Raw genomic sequence first — 20,468 nt, forward strand, 5'->3', positions numbered from 1 at the left:
CAACCAGAGAGAGAGTTATGGGCTCTGCAGTGGAGTATGCAGGATTTGTTTGTTTGACTATCCAGATTTGTTGAAAGGATTTTTTCTTCTCTTTTTCATATATATGAATGAATGAACAGTGATAATTTGGAGGGGCAGAGAAAAAAATAAAGACTAAAAGCATAAAGATAACGAAACAGTTATCAGTGGAATGTTTTAATTGTTCTTTCAATCATTTCTGATTCCTTGTGATCCCTTTTAGAATTTTCTTGGCAAAAATAGTAGCATAATTTGCCATTTCCTTCTCTAGCTTATTTTATAGATGAGGAAACTGAGGCAAGCAGAATAGGTGACTTCCCTAGAGTCATACAGATAGTTAAGTGTCTGAGGATGGATTTGAATTCAGGTCTTCCTGAGTGCAGGCCCAGGTCTTTATCCACTGCCCCACCAAACTCTATAAAGTCAGCCGAAAGAATGAATCCACATACCCAGAGTAAGAGAGGAGAGAACTTACAGTGTGGGTGTTTTTCTCTCATATCTTTTTTTGTTTATATATAATCTTCCCCTTTTGATTTTTTTTAATATTGAAATGTACATTTTTGACATCTATAATTAAGTTCTTAATTTGAAAAAAGAAAAATAGAAATATTACCTGTTCATAATAAAGACTTTCAAATTAAATCTCATCTTGTACCCTTTTGACTTTTCCTTATTTTGCCTCCTTTAGATTGCCCTATCCACTTTCTTGTTAAGTGATTAACTAGATCATCAAAACTGTTAGGGTTTGTTAAGATACAGCAAGAAGTGGCCTTTCTTCTCCTTTCTGCTCCAGTGTCTGATTGTGGCTTAGTTCTTTTTCTCCTACCTAGCTGTAAATATCTTTCTTCCCCCCCCCCCCCCATATAATTTTCTCTGCTACAGTTTTGTCTCTATGTATTCACCCACGCATCTGGAAAATGCCTTCTTGCCTGTCATGGCTGGCACCTGTTAAACTTGTTTTTGCTTTCTCTTTTTCTCTCATACCTGCTTCATTCCTCAGTTCTCTTTCAGGCTTGTCTGTTCAGGTATTAAATTAATAATTCCTTCTTAGATCTGTACCCGAATGCACAGCTCTTTGAGATTGAAATTCTACAGGGTTTTCACCAACTTTGGCTCGAACATGCAAATTTCAACAGAACTTGATTCTAGGACATTAATATAATGTGGTAGGTCAGGAACCCAACTAGTCCTGGCTATCACTTACTGTGTGAATTTGTATTTGATTTATAATTTACTTTTTTTTTTTTTTGCTCTATTTTAGCAGTGTCTAGAACATAGATAGTTAACTTGAGTTTAGTTAATGACACCCTAAAATTTATGTTTTATTTTTGTCTTTCAACCTGAAAATATTAAGACTTTTAAAAAATAACACTGGGCAAATCACTTCTGGTTGTTTTCTTTCTGTGTAAACTGAAAGGTTGAACAAAATGATCTCTTTTAATTCATTTGTACAAGAAGACATGGGTCTGCTTAACCTAATGTTATGTTGCAAATACCAACTTGGAACCATGTGCATCATAATAATTATCAATAATAACAATAAGTAGCATTTAAATAGCACCTTAAATTTTGTTTGTTTTTGCAAAGAAACCACTGATTTGTAAGTTAGGAGACCTGAATCCAGTTCATAGCATTTATTAACAATTCATTGAATCTGTATCAATTTTTATTTATAAAATGACAATTAAAATGTATGGTAGCTTTAAGAATTAAAAGAGAAAACATGTCAGATTCTTTGTAAACAAATCAATCTGTAAATGAAAATCATTAATGGAATCATTAAAAGTACAATTGTATGATATGATTCAGACCAATTCCAATGGTTTGTTGATGAAGAGAGCCATCTACACCCAAAGAGGGGACTGTGGGAAGTGAGTGTGGTTCACAACATAGCATTTTCACTCTTTTTGTTGTTGTTTGCTTCATTTTATTTTCTCTTTTTTTGGTTTGATTTGATTTTTCTTGTGCAGCAAGATAATCTGTATTTCATTCTAATTAAACAATTGTTATTTTTGTTATTTGGTCGTAGATATAAAATATTTAATATTTATTGAAAATCTAAAATCTTGTAAATATTAAAGGTTATGTAAATATTTCACAATCACTTTTGTAAAGAGAAAATTGTTTCCAAAAAAATAATGAGTATTATTGAGACAATGTCTCCATACAACTACCTAACATTATTGTCTCCTTATAAGATTGTCAAATTCATTGTAAACATAAGTTAGTCTTTGTTGTTGATTAAATTGACAGGTGTTAGAATTCAGAACTTGCTAGCATTTTCTGTGGGAAAAGATACTCAAGATATGAGATTCTTGTCCTTGAAAACTTATTTAAAAATGGGTTTATGGTAACAGATGCGTAGATGATTGAGCCAAGAGTTAAGGTATTTTATTCTCTTTCCAAACATGCTGCTAAAATTCTACCATCTTTTCTGATACTTGAAATAATAATAAAAGTAGCAAACGGTACTGATCTTGATTACAAGAAAAAATCTGCTACTCTGTATTATAGATTTCGATTAATCAAACATGGTCCTGTTGAGGGTCCCACTAAAAATTAATGCTATTGTCTCCCTCTTTCAATCTCTCAAACCACCTGAAACATAGTTACTTATATACCTGACTTAGATTGTAAGACAAAACTACTTTAAAAGGAAAAAAAAAAAAATTGGAGGTCTCTCATGCAGCATAGTATATACTTCCATCATAAGTGCGTAATGATTGTTGAATTAAATTGATTTGAAATTTTTAAAAATCCCATATTTTAAGACCCATGGTGAAATCTCAGTTGTAAGATTTGAAGCTAGAATGACATATCTCTGCTATTAATAAATGTCTTGTGTGTTCTCCTCAACACAGATCCAATATTAGATGTTAGACATTGTTTTAGATTAAACAGTGGTGGTTCTCAGATGTTTTATTGAATAGGCCTTTATAAGAAGACTAAGAACACAGCTGAATGTGAGAGCTGGATATCTTTATGTGATTTATTTAATTGAATATATTTTATTCACTCACTATGAAATTTGTCAATAGTATTATTAAATTAGGTTTCTGCTAACATCCAGCACAGTACTGGAAACAATTGTCACTCCATAAATAATATTAAATTGAATAAGAATTTGTTAGGATTCTAGTTTACCAGGTTTGATGGTGCGAAGTGAGTATTAATTCAGTGTTTCTCTGGTTGTAGCCTGAGTTTTAGTTTCTGTAATTTATCTTAATTCTAATGATTGACACTGCCCCTGTACCCCTTGCCACCTCCCAGTTTCACAGTGATTTTTGTGGAACTGGCAACATTTTTGTCATTCATTACTTAAATTTCTTTAGATGTAATCAATGATGGATGTGGTTGTACTTTCTTATAGGCAAAGCGAAGGCTGGAGCTAGGAGAAAGTGGTCATCAGTTTCTCTCAGATGGTCTAAAAACCCCAAAAGGCAAAGGAAGAGCCGCAGTAAGAAGTCCAGATAGTCCAAAAAGTAAGAAAATATTCATTATTCTTCTTGATGTAGGAGTCCCAATTTCCATGGCATGTGGCTGAAAGAGTGCAAAATTTGTAATAATTTTGGCCCATATTCATTCTTTTTAATCTCTTTTCTGTTTCTGTCCTCTTTCCCACCCCATCCCCGAAAGCATCCGCAATTTTCCAAGTGAAACCAGCTGAATGTATGTCTGTGCATGGATGCTATGTCATTGGGATATCTTTACTGCAGTGTACAGTTACATTTTTAACCTAAATTATGAAATGTGTTTAACACTGTTCTGTAATCAAATTTAATTTTACACAATTGGTGTTGAGACTAACCAGATCCAGATGAGCAGTTCCCCCACACATTGATTCTGTAGTTAGGTACCATTAGACTTGATTAAGATCAGTGAAATGATGGTGGTTACGACTACCTCTGTAATGGTGGGCAGTCACTTAAGTTGTCTGGGACTCAGTTTCCTCCATTGTAAGTTGAAGTTGGATTAAGTTGCTTTCTAAGTCTAAGCTTTTTCCCATAGTCACTTTAAATGGGAAAAAGAAAAATTGTATAGACTAGGGAGATACTCAAGGGAGTCATTTGACTGGAGAAGCCAAATTGGTCTGTCTTGTTGAATAGAAAGAGTATTCTCTTTCTCTCTTGAATAAGGATTTGGGTTCAGATCCAAATAAGAATTTTGGATTCTATCACTCCTAAAGTTCCTTCTTACTGTATTTACCTCTAAGATCTTGTCATCTTTATGAGGACTTACTAAGTCAAGTAATATTTAATGAAAGATAGAATTCTTTACTTGAACATATAAAAAGTCCCTGGGGACATGACAGGTAACTTTGCTCTTAGATGATAAATGTTTTCTAATTTAATTTCTGGGAAAGTGGAAATCGCACTGGATTTGGAGTCAGAAAATCTCAGTTCAAAATCCATGCCTGATACCCATTCCATCTGATACTTCCTCTCTGTAAAATGAGAGTTCTAGATTAGAGTCTGAGGTTCATTAGATGACTCTATAAAGTCTTGTTTGAAAAACTGGCAAATATGAAAAAAAATGCATTAAAGCCTGATATAATATAACTTGCTATAGTATAGAATTAAATAAAATATGAGGTGGTATTGGGCCCTGATGGAAGTGATTTATTAACTAAAAAAAATAAGAAAGTTGCTTGGAATAGTTTTACCTATTACCATGCATCTTAGAGCACACACATACACACACACAACCTGAATGTAAGGAGTTAATCCCTTTTAGAAACTTTTTGCTACTCTGTCTTTTTTATTCCAAAACTTTACTATGTATAACTTGCAAAAAAAAAAAAGAAAAGAAAAGAAAAGAAAAAAGAAAAGCCTGTGCTTTGGATGCTAACTCATGTGCTGGAATGGGAAAGAAGGCTTGCTTCATTGCAAAGGAACCCTTCAGTTCTTTACCTTCACCCCCATCCCCTACCCGTTCGGTTTTTGTTTTTCTTCAAGCTCCAAAATCTCCCTCAGAAAAAACACGGTATGATACGTCACTTGGTCTGCTCACCAAGAAGTTCATTCAGCTATTGAGCCAATCCCCAGATGGGGTCTTGGATTTGAACAAGGCAGCCGAAGTGCTTAAAGTGCAAAAGAGGAGAATCTATGATATCACCAATGTGCTGGAAGGCATCCACCTCATTAAGAAGAAATCTAAAAACAACGTACAGTGGATGTGAGTATCAGTCCCTCTCAAAATGGGGGAATAGCTTTTAAATGCAGCATATTTTCTTTCAAACCTAACTTCCCCATCCCATTTCTTTCCCTCCATTCTCATATCTGCCATTCCCTTGATTCATCATCTCCCTTCATCTACTTGGTTCCTTAGCCCAAATAATCTTAAAGGTAAAAATAAATGGGCTTTTTATTTGAAAAATATCAAAGATAGAAGAATTTCTGTTTGATTAACTTAGAGTAGGGAAATATTTTGAAATAAACAGTGCTGTCTCAAATAACAACCAACCAGAATCTGTTTTTGAGTGACAGTTGATTGTACATATGTGCATGTTTGCATATGTGATCCATGAGATAGATATCTATATTTGTCCTTTTGATCTTCTAAAAATGAAAATAAGAAATAAATTGTGACTTTGATGTGTACAGCAAATTAACTAAACTTATGTCATTGTTCAGTAATTCTGTGACTTAGTTTGAGCTTTGCCTTTCTTCATTATCTGTATGATTTTAGCCAGGATTCTCAGTTTTGTTATCTGTAAAATGAGAAGTATAGTAGCACTTCACATATACCCATTTGACAATTATGTCATCACAAAAGTTGATGGTAATCTTTGTGAATTATTGATAGAATACCTAAATAAAAAGGAGAAAAGCATTAAATTATTTTAACCATAAGCACGGGTACCTGGTAGCTTTGCATACCTGGTAGTTTCAGCAGTGCAATGCTGGTCCTCTTTCTGTCGTTTGAAAGAAGTTGGTGGGTTGAAACATTTTTATCCATTTGGCTAGAGGAGGGAAACAGACACAGAGAGGAGAGAACTGTTTTTAGACTTTCTTGGTGTCTGTTCCCCTCACCCTACCTTTTTTTATTAATTACTGGTGATGAAGCTCCACTGATTCTCTTGATAGATCACTCTTTATATAATTTAACTTAGAGTTGGAACCGTCCAGCTTTTGATTTGAGTTTTTTTTTTTTTTTTGTCTACTTCTTAATCAAAATCTTTTGCTTTTTTTTTCTGTTATGAGTTTTAAGTCAAATTGGTTTATTCTGTTTTCCTTTTAATTCAGGCCGCCTTCTGAAGGAAAATATTCCACAATAAAAATAATGATCTTTATTCTGTTGTATGTTGCAGTGAAAACTGTAGGACTGCGTTTATGTAAAAATTTTGTATATTTTTTTTTTTAAAACTTGGCTTACAAAGTGTAAGCTTTATTCTTTATACTCTACTTGTCAGGGATGCTTATGAAATGAACCATCCCCACTTCTTTTCTGCTCTCAGCCCCCCCCCCCACTTCCTTATTCTCCTGAAATTTTATGAATAGTTGTATAAAATAATCTCTTTTAATTTCTAGGGCTGCAGTCTGTCTGATGATGGGGGCATGTTGGCTCAGTGTCAAGGTTTGTCAAAGGAGGTGACAGAGCTCAGTCAGGAAGAGAAGAAGCTAGATGAACTGATTCAAAGCTGCACCCTAGACCTTAAGCTGTTAACAGAAGATTCAGAAAATCAAAAATATCCTTTACTGCAGTGCAGTGGATTGCCTTGTGCCCATTCTAGAGCTCCAATAAAACAATCTCCAGACTTAAAGGTTTCTTTTAGCTTAATGCAGAAGTGTTATGTTCTCAGAGGTCTAGTGAGGGATGTGTGTTTTCATGTTCAAAAATTAATCTGATTTAGAAAATGAGGAAAATGTGTAAAAAATGTTTTTGTGATCTCAGTAAGAGATAGTTTAGATCTAACATTTGTGTGTGTGCGTGTGTGTGTGTGTGTGTGTGTGTGTGTGTGTGTGTGTGTGTTTTAAGAGAAATTAAGAATTCTTATTGGAAACAACCTGTATACACAAGTCGCTGGGACATTGGTACTTCACTAAACTTTTAACAGTATAAAGTTTTGGTATTATTAACTACTTAATGCAGCAGCATTAATTTTGATGACAACTTTGTATTAGATTTAACTTTAGTGTGTTTCAGAGATTTTTTGTGAGCCCCTGACACTGTTAAGATTCTGGATTTCTCTTTGCTAGATGTTATAACCATTAGAATATTATAATCCTCAATGTTTATTGGTGAATAAAAGGACTGAAATAACAGATATCATGTCATTAAAAGTGGAATCAAAGGATTGTCTTTTAAAAGGCATGAATGTCATAGAGAAAAAGTTTAGCTCATTTCCCATGAAAACTTATTCCTGATGTTTTTGCATCTTAAAGAACAAATTATGCTTTGAAAACATAGCCAAGAAGTTTTTTTTGTAAATCATTAGAGAAAAAAAAAATTAATGCTTTATTATTAGAAAGCAAATTCAATGGGACTTTAATTGTCCCAAGATTTATTTCAACCTAAACTTTCTGATTATTTGACACTTAACTTTTGTCAGTGGGGAAATCAAACATTATTTGTTATAGTTGCATTGACCTGCCATGTTTTGGGGCTTAAGAAGCAAAATATATCTTAGTTGCCTTTTATTGAAATTAGGGAATCATTTATTTTTCCAATCTAGAATAATTTTGGATAAGATTTTGGTAGTTTTTTGGTTTTTGTACTGCTACTCATCACTAATTGAATTAAACATTTGTGTCCACTCCATACAAGGCAGACTGCTGAGAAGGAAGGATAATTATTAGTGAAATAGAGAATAGCTGAGCTGGTTCTATTGGCAATAATGACCAGCATGGACTAGCCCCCTACAAAGGATTGTTCTAGTTCTTCCATTTTTTTGTACCAAATCCCAGAGGAGCTATTAGTACCTGATGAACAGCCCTTCAGGACATGTGATAGCTGCAATTGCATTGTCATCTACATCAGCCTTCTCAGCACTTTATTGTAAATGTAAAAGGCTCGCTGCAGGTTGCTGACCTTAATGGAACAAATTCAGGAACAAGCCAGAAAGAAAGACCTTTCAGGTTCATATGTTTAAAGTGTGTTTGCACAATTCACTTCAATTTTCTATTCTTTTGCCAATTTTGTACAATTTGTTGACAAATATGTTGAAATTTCCTTTGCTAGAGCAATATTGAGTAATTGTGGATGAGATTTATTTTAATAAACTTTTATCACATGTGGCAATAAAAAAGTGTGCCTGCATCGATAATCCTTGATTTTCTCATGCTAATCAGAACTGGCCAATGTAGAGAAATTACCCCGCATCAGAAACAGCATGGCACTCATAACTGAACCCCAAACAATCTTTTCTTGAGGTTTCCTTCACCTTTTTTTAAGGGCATGTCACAAAACTATTTTGGCAGAGATTCCTTTTTCTCCTCTGCCATCTTATTTCCACTGTATTTATGTGGCTTTAAAATTCTCTCAAGTAACCTTTGCATGACTGATGACCATGGATAATATGCTTTTTTTTCTCCTTAGCTATCCTGAGACAGAGATTGTATTTCTCTCCTCCTCTTCCTCCTTCCCCTCCAAAAAAGGCAAACGAGGATAAAGTAAACTAAAGAGTAGAATTTCTAAATTGAGTTGGGGAAGATTCAATAAATTGAAGTCTCATCCTAACATATTAGTAATCAAACCAATCCTAAGCAACATTCAGAACAATTCCCAGTGATTTCTTATTACTTTAGCCTTACCCACCCTCAGTATCTTCTTATCACTTCAGTTCAACACAAATTTCTTTTAAAGGGTCCACTTTGTGCTTGGCATTGTGGTAGATAGCCCCACCAGCAGGCCGTCCTTTGGCTAGTAGTGAGGGATTTAACATATACAGACAAGTAACCTGTGATATAATTGAAACATCATAAAAGTATCAAAGGGATGCAAAATGTTAGGTGGGGCCCAAAGTGGAAAAGATCATTTTCTACTTGGGGGAAGCAGGGAGGCCTTTGTGGAAGAGGTGACATTTAAGGTGACTTTTGGACGAGTACAATTTGAACAAGTAGGGCTGGGAGTGTAAGAAGGAAGGGAAGGATGGCTACAAGAACAGTGAACGACTCAGGAGAAAACTTGGGTAGATGAACTTTTGCTCTGCCACCATTGGTTGTGACATTGCCAGATTTTGGCCTGTAGTCGGTCCCTTTATTTCTTAACTTCAAAACTTGGCCCTCCCAACTATCATCTCCCGCCAGGTTTCAACTTCGGTTGCATTTCTCTTGGCCCATTTGTAAAGCCTAGAGCCAGTGATACCCATTGAGGTCCAATTAGCTGTTCACTCTTGCCCCAGCCCAGCTGTCAACTTCACCTAGTAATTAAGGTTGTTTAGGGATTTTTTTGTCCCCTCCCCAGGAAAAATGGATAATCTGTGCTGACTTTGAGATTTTTATAATCTTACTTTCCACCTCTAGCAGTTGAGAAAGGATGATTTAATCACAAGTTTTTGATAACATTTTCCTTGGAAAAATAATAGATGGTTCTTAACACAGTTTTGGATGGAGAAAAAAAATCACAAGGGAGTCAATCATGTTGATTATCAAAGGGCTAGGAAAGATTCGCCAATATAATTGAAGTAAAACAATTTGTATCAATAGTGATTTGTTGTTGTCTTTTAATGGTTACTTTTGTCAATTATATGGTAAGGCTTCTTTAACACTAATCACATTAGCTTATGTTACATATCAAGATATCCGAAAAATTAGTGGCCTTAAAGACCAAACTGTTATTGTTGTGAAAGCCCCTCCAGAAACAAGACTTGAAGTGCCTGATCCTTTAGAGGTAAGGACAAGACTAAAAATGCCTGTTGTTGCAAAGCTTTCAGCTATAAATATTTTCTTATCATGAAATGAGAAAATCAGTACATCATTTTCTCCTGAATACTTGCTATTTCTCCTGGCTTGCGGTAGGAGGTGTGAATTTGTCTTGAGGCTTTTGTGAGTTAACCAATAATAATCTGTCTTCTATATTTTTGGGGGACATAGTCAAGGCAGCAATTTGTTTTGTTCAACACTGCATATTTATTACAAGGGTTTTGTTTTTCTTTTTTTCTAGGGGGAAGGGTACAAGTGGGAAGTAAAGGAAATAGTTTTTTGATTCATTTTTTTAAAATTAGAAATGGAAAAAAAATTGTTATCTTTGTTATTAAACAACTTTTAGTTCAAAGGTAGAATTAAATATTTGAAGAAATATGAGTTTTTTCCTTCATATAAATTGTCTTCATAGATTTTTTTTTCTTATATTAACTAAGTCTACACTTTAACTAAGAGCACTTCAATTAAGGAAGTAACATAATCTTATAATTTTTTTAAAATTTCTTGGAATAAATTTTATTTAAAAAAAAAATTAATGACAAATGAAAGTATGAGCTACATTCTCTTTTTTGCTACTTGGAAATACCATCCTTTGCTCCTTCAGTACAGTTGATGTCCATTTCAAAGTGTATGCTATTAAAAAATATTTGTCATTAGCAAGGTGAACCTTTTAATATGTATCTGATAAGAGATGGTGATTAAAAAACACAGTTCCTAAAACTTCACTAGTGGCATTCTATTCAAAGGCCCATAAAAGAGGGTTTGGTTTTTTTTGGTGGTGTTGGTAGTTGTTTTAAAGTTTCTTTTCTAAATTCTTGATAAACTCTGAAGGAGGTAGAATATCTTTCAGTAATGTTGATGGTCTCATAAACATGCTTATTTGGCAGTTACTTTGCTTCTATGATGAAATCATAATGAAATAGTAGGGAAAGTTGCCAAAGTCTCACCTCCTACTATAGATTTTTTTTAATATATATATATATATATATATTTGTAGAGCCTACAAATACATTTATCAAGTAACCAAGGACCTATTGAAGTTTACCTGTGTCCAGAAGAGAATGAAACACACAGTCCAGTAAAATCCTACAACCAAGACCACAATGGGAATATTCCCAAATCCAGTTCCAAAGGTAAAATTCTTTGTTTTGCATCATTTAGAAATTTGGTCTGAAGATTAATGCAAAATTAAGGATTAAGATCAGAAATTTTGAGAGGAAATTACCCTTTGGAGGTTTGTTTCTTTTTGTTTTTTAACACTATTGTTCTCATTTAGTCTACAGAATTATCAATTCAATCTTCCTGATTTGAGCATAGAGGGGATAAAATTTCCCAACTCTCCTTCCAAATTTTTCTGCTACTGACCACTACTGAAAGCAATTTCTGTGCTATATTTGACCATACCCCCATTTGTTACAGTACTAGAGAGAAAGAAGATACAAGAAAAATAAAACGGAAAAACTATATAGGGAGATGCTTATTTTTTGGTAACTTAATTTTTTTTTTTCAGCAGAGATGAGAAGGGTACAAAAGATTTTTTAAAATCTTCATAAATATAAATATTTCTTTAAATTATTCCTTTTTCTGCTGAACTTTAACTTTTTTTTTTTACTACTTTCTCCCTATTTTATATATAACACAATTTTACCTATATCATATTTAAGAAAAATACATTCTGTACTTTGCTTCTCCCCTCCCCCCCATAAAACTGGTGTATCTAACCATAAGCCTGTGGCAGATTAACCTTTGTCTATATGCGTAATTCCTTATGCTTTGTCTTACACATCTTCCTTAGGTCCCTGGGCCAAGAGCAACAAATGTCCCACCTTCTTGCTTGTAATGTAAAACTATGGTGGGACTTCTTCACATAGACTTTAGTTGAATTTGCTGCCACTTTAGTCACAGTTAAAAAGGTCAAGACCACTGCCCATTCAGACCATTCCTGAAGGGGTTTAAGTGCAATACAGCAACAACAACAACAACTAAGAAATTATGGGGGGTTCCCTTCCTTTCCCCATCCCTAACTGCTGGCACTAAAATTAAGATTGCTCTGAAAACAAACATTTACTAAGTTCTAGCATAGTGTTAAACGCTCTGCTATGTGCTAGGAATATAGACCCCTTACCAGAAGTCCTTTGCTCCAGCTGTGAGAGCCCCAGGCACTCAAGCTGCTCCAGCTACAGGCCACAGAGCCAGAAGAGGGACCATGATGGAGAGAGGGAGTCTGTGGTACAATCCACTTATGCTAGGTTTGAACTGGCTATAAAGAGAGTTTGCTTATCTGGATTGTAAAGTACATGAATGAAAGTAATGTGTAAAAATGAAAGGTAGCTTGGGCCTGGTTATAAAATGTGAAACAGAGGAGTCTGTTCTATCCTAGAAGGCATAGGAAGCTACTGAATTTTATGGAGGAGGGAAGTAACATGATTTGGTCCATAACTTTAGCTATACAGTCAAATAGGGTAATTAAGAGACTGTTGTAATAGTACAGGTGAGGGATGATTAGGACTTGAAACTGTTCACTGATTGTGTGAGTAGAGAAGAGAAACAAAAAATATTGTGGAGGTAAAAGACAAGACTTAGCAGATGATTAAATGTGTGGAGTGGGGGGAGAAGAGGAGTCGGGGATGACTCAGAAGTTGTGAATCTCTGCAACTGATGATGCCCTCAACAAAAATAGAGAAGTCAGAAAAAGCAGTAGCTTTGGGGAAAATGTGATGAGTTCTGTTTTATACAACTTGAGTAACTGAAAAACTGGGGTATCCAGCTTGGAATGTCTTCCAGGCAATTGGTGGTACAGGTCTTAGACCTTGAGATAGGAAGGAAGGGAAAAAAAGAATGATGGATAGAACAATAGATTGATTAATCTGGAAACCATCTACATAAAAGTAATTATTAAATCCATAGGGATTATTGAAAGAGTGTAGGAAGAGAAGGAGACCCAGGACAGAATATTGGGTAGCACAACTAGGTGTGCTAGTATTTAATAACTGGATTTCTGAACACTCAACACATTTTTAAGTTTAATCATCATTCTTCACATTTTTCCCTTCACTCTCTTAACTGTACATAATTGACAAAACAACAAATTAAATCCTAATTTGTAGCATTTGCTGATTTTTGAGTACAAATGCTCACACTGAAAATCTAATCAATTCTTTGTAAGACAATGAGCTGAAATAGCATACAAATGTACCTGTATATTCACTGTTAAAAGTGTCTGTCTGGTATGGAGGATGCTCTTAGCAAAGGAAACTGAAGGGAAGAGCATACAATAGAAAGAGCAGCATCACAAAAGCTGAAGAAAAGATGATGGTCGGCAGTGTTAAAGGTTGCTGAGAGGTCATTGGGGAAGAAAAGAAGTGGCCATCAAATTAACTATGAAAGGGAATTGTTTATTTACTAAAGCCATATTGAAATTATCTGAAAAGTAAGAAGAAAGGAAATATAGATAATGAAAGAAGAAGAGCTTTTTCTAGAACTCTGGATATCAAAGGGAAGAAGGGATTAGGGGAAAATTTATCTTGAAGGGTACCAAGTTAGGATTTGGGGGACCAAGGGGAGCAGTGCTGCAATAGCCTAAGAATGTTTGTAGGAAAAAAGAAAAGAGTCAAGTTGGTCTTTGTGAGATTGGAATAAGGAGGAAAATGAAGGATGAGATATAGAAAAGGGGAGGTTATGGCAAATAGTTCCAATTAAGAATGATTTCATTTTATTAGAGACACTATACTTGGTATACTCTAAGCAGACTTGGAATCAAGGACATCTAGATTTGAATTAAAATAATTTACTAGCTGTGTGACCCTCAGCAAATCACTTATCTGTCCATCTCAGTTTTCTTGTCTATAAAATGGGAGTGATCTAACATCTACATTATAGACTTTTTGTGAAACTCAAATGAGATACTGCATAGAGAACACTTTGCAAATGTCTACCATTATTATTAAATAGTTTTAATTCATTTTTTATCATAAAAACAGTATCTAGACTTTTAAATAATACTTAAATATATTTTTTCCCTAACAAATCAAAAGTACATGATTTGGAGGTTAAAGTGTTGCAGGGCAGGAGGAGGCACTGGCTTCTGTTTTTAATTGTTGTTCAGTCATGTCTGTCTCTTCATGACCCTATCTGGAGATTTCTTGGCAAAGATGATGGAGAAGTTCACAATTTCCTTCTCCACTCATTTTACAGATGAGGTAATTGAGGCACACAGAGTCACAGAGCTTGTAAGTGTCTGGGGCTGGATCTGAACTCGGGAAGATGAATCTTCCTGACTGACATCAGACTTGGCCTGGTGATATCCCTACACCAGCTGGCTTGCCCCACATTTATTTTTAAAATTACTAATTGTTAAAAGAAATGAACTTAAGTATCTAATCTTTAAAGCTAGTTGTCTTCAGTTCTGGTAGGGCATTTTGTTTACTTTAAAGTAGATGAGGCAGAACAGAACAGGTCATAGTTTTAGTGCTTTGCAGGCAGCCGTCTGAATGACCTAGGGGAGCAACCCAGCCCTTCTTTCCAAGGTCAGGCTTCATTTTTTCTTGTTTTTTTCTCTTTTCCTTTCTATCTTACTTCATAGACTTGGCCTCAACCAACTCAGGACATGCTGACTGCTCCATTTCTATGGCAAACCTTTCTCCCTTGGCTTCTCCAACTAATCTGCTCCAGCAGACTGAGGACCAAATTCCTTCAAACCTAGAAGGACCATTTGTGAACTTATTGCCTCCCTTAATTCAAGAAGACTACCTACTCAGCCTTGGGGAAGAAGAAGGCATCAGTGATCTCTTCGATGCTTATGATTTAGAAAAACTTCCATTGGTGGAGGACTTTATGTGCAGTTGATTGTTTTGTGTGAATTCTCTCTATATATAAACCAATATTTTTTTATCATGGAACTAGAACATCTGTCCTTCAGTGTTGTCCCTTGCGACCGTCTTCCTTCAAGAATATTATCACGAAGTAAACTACAACTTCACAACAAAGCTGACATTTTACTAAGTTTTTTTTTTCTTCTAAATATTGAATAAGCGCACAGTGGCAGGCTTCTTTGGGAGAAAGCCCTGCTTTGCCCTAGGCTCCAAAATCTTGTGGATGAAACAGCAGGTGGAACATGTGCAATCAGGTAGCTAAACCTTGCCCTCTCGCCTGCCTGCCCTCCCTCCCTTTCCAGGTGGCCACTTTGCCTGATGGATGGGCTAGTGGAGAAGGCCCAGAACCACGTGGTCCACTTGCAAACAGCAATCTTCCTTAATAGCATTTCAAGCCGTGCCTTCTTTGTAGAATGCATGTCTTTGGGGTCTGCTAATATGGAATGGAACTGCAGGAAGCATAAACTTGAAGTCATGCAAAAGTATGAAAATGTATTTCTTCAGCTCTTCCTAGGAATATTTAAATTGTGGTCCTTACTTGATTTAATCTATGTACTATTTGTTTGGTATGAGGTAAGAAATACTAATGCCCTATTATGCCTTTGGTTTGAAGTGTTCCATATAATATGTTGCAAATAGAGACAAATTTCTGCCACTCCAAGCAATTGTGGATTTTCAGGTGCTCCCATAAAAATCCCCATTTTATTTGTATCTTTAAAGTTTATTTGTAGCACATAGCCACTTAGGAATTCTTGGTGGGTTTTTTTGTTTTATTTTGTTTTGTTTTTTAAGCATTTAAGCCTTCCTGTGGCACCCATCACCATTTCAATTTAATTGTTTACTTTGAAGCAGTTTCTACTAATTTCTTCCAGCTTGGGGTAAAGCTGATAAGAACTGCTGCTGCTGAGCAAAGTTTCTAAACCTGTGTGATCCCAGTGCTGTAGAGGCCTTGTTTCACATTGGTCCTTTCTCTGTGGAACAGAGGAACTGGGATGAGTCAGTATTGGATACTAATGCCTTGGGCGCTGCCTTCGAAGGGGAGTGCCAGGTTCATGGGCACGGCAGTCTTGGTGGAGGTTGAGAAGAACTGCTTCATGTAGGGGTCTTTTGTCTGCCAATGACCACAGGAAAGGGCTCTCTTGCATCACACTCAGGGACACCACTCCTAGGGATGGGTCAGGAAGAGACCTATAGGAAGGACATTCCCATCCCAGGAGGCCGAACAATATTTACTTTAGTTAGTAAGTAATCACAAAAGGGATTAGGTCCAGTCGCAGCTCTGGCCCAAGTCCCATTCCCTCTTATCTTGTGAGGGAGGATCACAGATTGAAGAGGGTCGAGGCAAATAAGGCAGTATTAGTGAAGGTGTGGTAGAATTCTCCCTATTTCTTCTCAGGGAATGGCATCCAAGTTTGGGGGTGAAGGGCTGGGTTAGCTTCATTTGGTGAATATCCAAGTATGCTTTCCCATCTCCAGATGGAAACGTGTTCTTTACAGCCAGACCCATAGGTTGGAGTTGGTCTGTCTTGGCTCCATTGTACCTCAAACTCCATTCCCTGAATGCTGAGAATTCTCCCATCGTGCAGAGCAACAGATGGAGCAGGGGGGAGAATTGTGGATAGTAAGAACCTCCGAATGAGCAGCAGGTTTGATCGTTTGGATGCCTGACATAGTGCTTGGGCACATGGGCACTTGATAAACACTTTAACAAAAAAAACAACAAAAGTCCCTTGGTAAATTTCAAAAAGAATCTTACCTTGGAGTTGACTGTCGACAGAATTCCATATGCAAAGTGGTGGGGGAGTCATAAAAGTGACTCCAACACCTTAAAATACTTGTGTACGTGTGTGTGGGTGTATATTTGAAAAGGGAGAAACAATGCAGAACAAAGATGCTTGGTGTGTGTTCTTGCCCCCACACACCCTGGACTTGGTACAGAATGTTTGGTGGTGGTACTTGCTACAGAGAGGGGAAGGGTGGGGGAACGGGGAGGGGAAGCTTTGTGTTAAGTGCCTACTGGAAATGCACTGTGGGGTTTTTTTTTCCTGTAAAGGAAACAATTTATGCCAAGCTTTTTTTCCATATACCATTTTTATCTCATCTGGTTAGCTGCCTCTGCTTCCAGCTTTGTGTAATTTTGCCAGCAGCGCAAAGCTGACTTTTCCCAAAGTTTAAACAGTGAGTATCACCTGACTGGATTGTTTATTTTTTTAATCCTTTTGGTAATATAATACCATATTTATTGTTTTGAAAGTGAGAGGAATCCTAATGCGTCTTAAAAGTTCCTTTGTGTGTAAGGTTTTGTTTTGTTTTTTTCTTTTTTCAATTCATGGGCTCATTTGTTGTACATGAATTAGGTGTCCCATGTTGTATTTTTGTTTGCAAGTTGTTTTACCTTTATCATCCTATCTGGCACAAAAGTGGGTTAATACTACAGTATTTTGTATTATTTACTTTTGAGTACTCTATATTGCAGGTTTTCTGGTACCCTTGAGTTGCTGCTATAAAAACAAAAGCTCACATCTGAAATGGCTAAAAGTTAAGTTACTTGAGTGCAAATTCTGACTGAGTGAGCCTTAGAATATAAAATTGTATAAAGGGCAACACATGAGCTGTCAAACAGTATTAAGTATGTGTTTATATGTACATATATGTGCATAGTGAAGGTTTTATTTAAGTTGCTAATGTAGTCTACTCACATTTTAGTCATCTAGCCATTTTGTATAATAATAGAAATTAATTTGTAAACACTGCTTTGTAATTTGTAAACATTTTCTAGCTGGTTTGTAATTTTATAAGAGTGTTTGGTTTTGTTTGTTGGTTTGTTGTTGTTGTTTTTTTTTTTGTTTTTTTTTTAAGATGTAGATCTGTAAATAAAATTGCAGTATTTAAAGCTTTAGCTCTGTGGAAAAAGAAAACTTGAGTTCCAAATAAATACGTGAATGAGGAAAAAGGAATGTATAGGGAGCTTAATAGAGAGTAAAAAGAATAGAAATGGTCAAGTTGTGGACATTTTTTTTCTTTTTGCAGAGGAAATACCATTTTGTACAAAGTAAATCCTTCACCCAAAGAAGGAATAGGCAAAAATAATACTAATCAGTTGAGCTTTGTGTTGTATGTTAGTTTAAAAAAGAAAAAAGTAACATGTAAAATAATGTAAAAAAAAAAAAGTTAAAAAAAAAAAGCTTTTCTGATGGGTTTTGTAAATAGATTTGTTACAGGATGACCTGTTCTCTAGCTGTGATCTTACCACTTCAAATGGATGTAATTTGAATAAATTTTGTATGGTAAAGAATCAATAAAACAATTTTTTTTAAGAGTTTAAATTTGTGAATAGATTTGTCTTTTAAAACTTTTATCTTTAGGACAATTAAGATTCATCTTTAACAGCATTATTGTGTGCTTTACATCCTCAATGGCTTTCTGGGTATATTCTAAGTCCTTGGTTTCATCCATGTGCCAAAGCTCCTGGCTTCTAACCTCTTGAATAGACCCTCCTGAATAGCCAAAGCCCCAAAGCAGCACCCACTCCAAAACATCTTAAGTATATCATTACACCAGACAAAACTTAATCCTTATCTATTGATCCTATGTCCCACCTAGGTGTCTTCTCAATTATCCCTTATTTCTGAGGCAAAGTTACCAAAGAGCCCTATTAGGACGAGCATCTAAATAAACATTGCCAGATGAAGGAAAATGAATCAACACTTGATAGGCAGAGGATCCTATGGGTTCCCAAGAATCATAGTAAAGAATAACTGAAAGATACTAGAGAGACTAATGAGAGCAGAATGGATGGCTTGCACCACAAAAATAATTTGCAAAATAGAAAACTTTAAATTCATAATAACAAATTTTATCAAAGAAACAAAAGAGCACAAATGTTTAGAAATATAAATACTCAAGAATGAAGAAACAAAAAGCAGTAACATTTAAAAAAAAAAAAGTGATTTCTAAGCAAAACATTGACCTCAAAGACAGAGACAATTTAAGGAACTTAAGTGTCAAAAACAACAGAGTATATCATAGAAGAATACAAAAACTTTGCCAGTAACTTATGAACAGAGAAAATAAGTGCCAATTGAAAGAATCCATAGATTATCAAACTGCTTGCCTTCAAAATGAGAGAGGGAGGGAATTTGGAACTCCAAAAAAAAAAAAAGGGAGGATGTTAAATTTTTTAAAATCCACAGATTGCCTCCAGAAAATAGAGACAAATCTATCCTGAAAACTCCAAGGTCCAAGGCAGTAATTACATTTAACAATTCCACAGACTGCAGAAAGATTCAAATATAAAGGAAAGGAAATTAAAATAACAAAAGATTTCTGCACCAATCAAAAAACAACTGAAGAAAATGGAATGTTCAAAAAAGGTAAAGAGCTAAACAGCTTTATCAGGGAAAAGGTAGACATTCAATAAAAGAAAGGCATCTGAAACATTCAACAGATAAGAACAAATTATTTGCTTTGCAAATACTCCGAACTAGAGAAATACAAGAAAGATAAACAAATATAACAACCAAGGAAGGACCAAGAAAATAAATGATTGCAGGGGAAATTTAGGGAAGACATTTATTGGATTTAAAGACAGCAAACCATTAAGTCATTTATTTCTAAAAATACACAGGCAAGTATGAAAGCAAAACATAAATGGAAGCTAAAGGTGAAGAAGCAGACTTGAATCTCCATGGCTTAAACCTCACAGTACTCACTACAAGGGAATCTGGTTTTTGTGAGACTAAAGTGTGGAATGAGAAGGTTCATGAAAGAGGTATCAGGAACAGAAGGGAGAAATGTGTGATATACCTGAATTGAGTCAATGGTAAAAGAAGATTTAGAATAAATAATTACTGTGTTCTTTCAGAAAGAAGAGGGCTATCAGGAAAAAGGCTGATGTGGCAAAGGGTAGGATGGAAATACGGAAAAGTAAATCTTGATTCAGAGGTAACAGGAAATCACATTCATGATGGAGAGAGATGTTTTATAATGGAAGATGAGGACTTTAAATGGGTATAGTATTAAGGGATTTAATACTTGGACTGTTCATCCTGCCTGAGAAAAAGGGAATCACTTGTAAGGACAAGTGATGTGTAGGAAGGGAGAAGAGATTTCATGGCAAGTAGGAGGAGTGGAATGATTATAAGAGCAAGCAGTTATGAACTGCACAATCAGAGATGAGCAAACATTTCTGCCATAGAGCAATTCTATCCTTTATCTCTTTCAGAAATGGATATCTCTTTTAAAAAAGGATATCTCTTTAAAAAAAAAACAAACCCAAAAATAGAGATACAAAAAAGAATAGAGGAAAGGATAATATTTACAAAGCAATACTATTGAAACTTTGGAAGAGATGAATCAAACTACTTAATTTGAAAGATTTAGTTCCATGAAAAATAGATAGTCTAAAGAAAGAATAAATGACTTAAAAGGCCATGAGAAAAAGTACAGATTAGTAAAAGCAGAGAAATGATAAAGAGAATCTCAAAGATTCAGAAAAAAAATTTTAATTAAAACAAGTTTGGGGAAAATGGTGGAGAGATTTTATTTGTCTATTTAACTAAAAGGAACCAAAGGGTGAAATATAAATTACGCTAATGCCAAAACTAGAGAAAGGGGTGACAAATTGCAGGTAAGGGAAAGAGAATCTGTGGGAATAGAATTGCCTTAAAGTAGCTTAAGTAAAAATAACTGGATAGACAAAGTACTCCACACAAGG

The 20,468-nt window shown here is 35.2% G+C and overlaps 1 protein-coding gene across 3 annotated transcripts in view; it reads left to right on the top strand.

Annotated features, from left to right (window-relative positions):
• E2F3 (E2F transcription factor 3) overlaps nucleotides 1-18,078 on the top strand; it is an 85,842-nt gene extending 67,764 nt beyond the window's left edge. For all 3 annotated transcript variants that reach the window (XM_074272536.1, XM_074272549.1, XM_074272545.1), the window contains exons 2-7: nucleotides 3,389-3,500; nucleotides 4,974-5,193; nucleotides 6,548-6,706; nucleotides 9,735-9,849; nucleotides 10,879-11,014; nucleotides 14,464-18,078. In XM_074272536.1, coding sequence (XP_074128637.1) covers nucleotides 3,389-3,500; nucleotides 4,974-5,193; nucleotides 6,548-6,706; nucleotides 9,735-9,849; nucleotides 10,879-11,014; nucleotides 14,464-14,726 — 1,005 coding nt within the window. In that variant the 3' untranslated portion in view covers nucleotides 14,727-18,078. The remainder of the gene's footprint in view (nucleotides 1-3,388; nucleotides 3,501-4,973; nucleotides 5,194-6,547; nucleotides 6,707-9,734; nucleotides 9,850-10,878; nucleotides 11,015-14,463) is intronic.
• Nucleotides 18,079-20,468: the final 2,390 nt, after the last annotated feature.

This window comes from Sminthopsis crassicaudata, chromosome 1 (genome assembly GCF_048593235.1).
Source record: "Sminthopsis crassicaudata isolate SCR6 chromosome 1, ASM4859323v1, whole genome shotgun sequence".
In the NCBI taxonomy this organism is placed as follows: domain Eukaryota; kingdom Metazoa; phylum Chordata; class Mammalia; order Dasyuromorphia; family Dasyuridae; genus Sminthopsis; species Sminthopsis crassicaudata.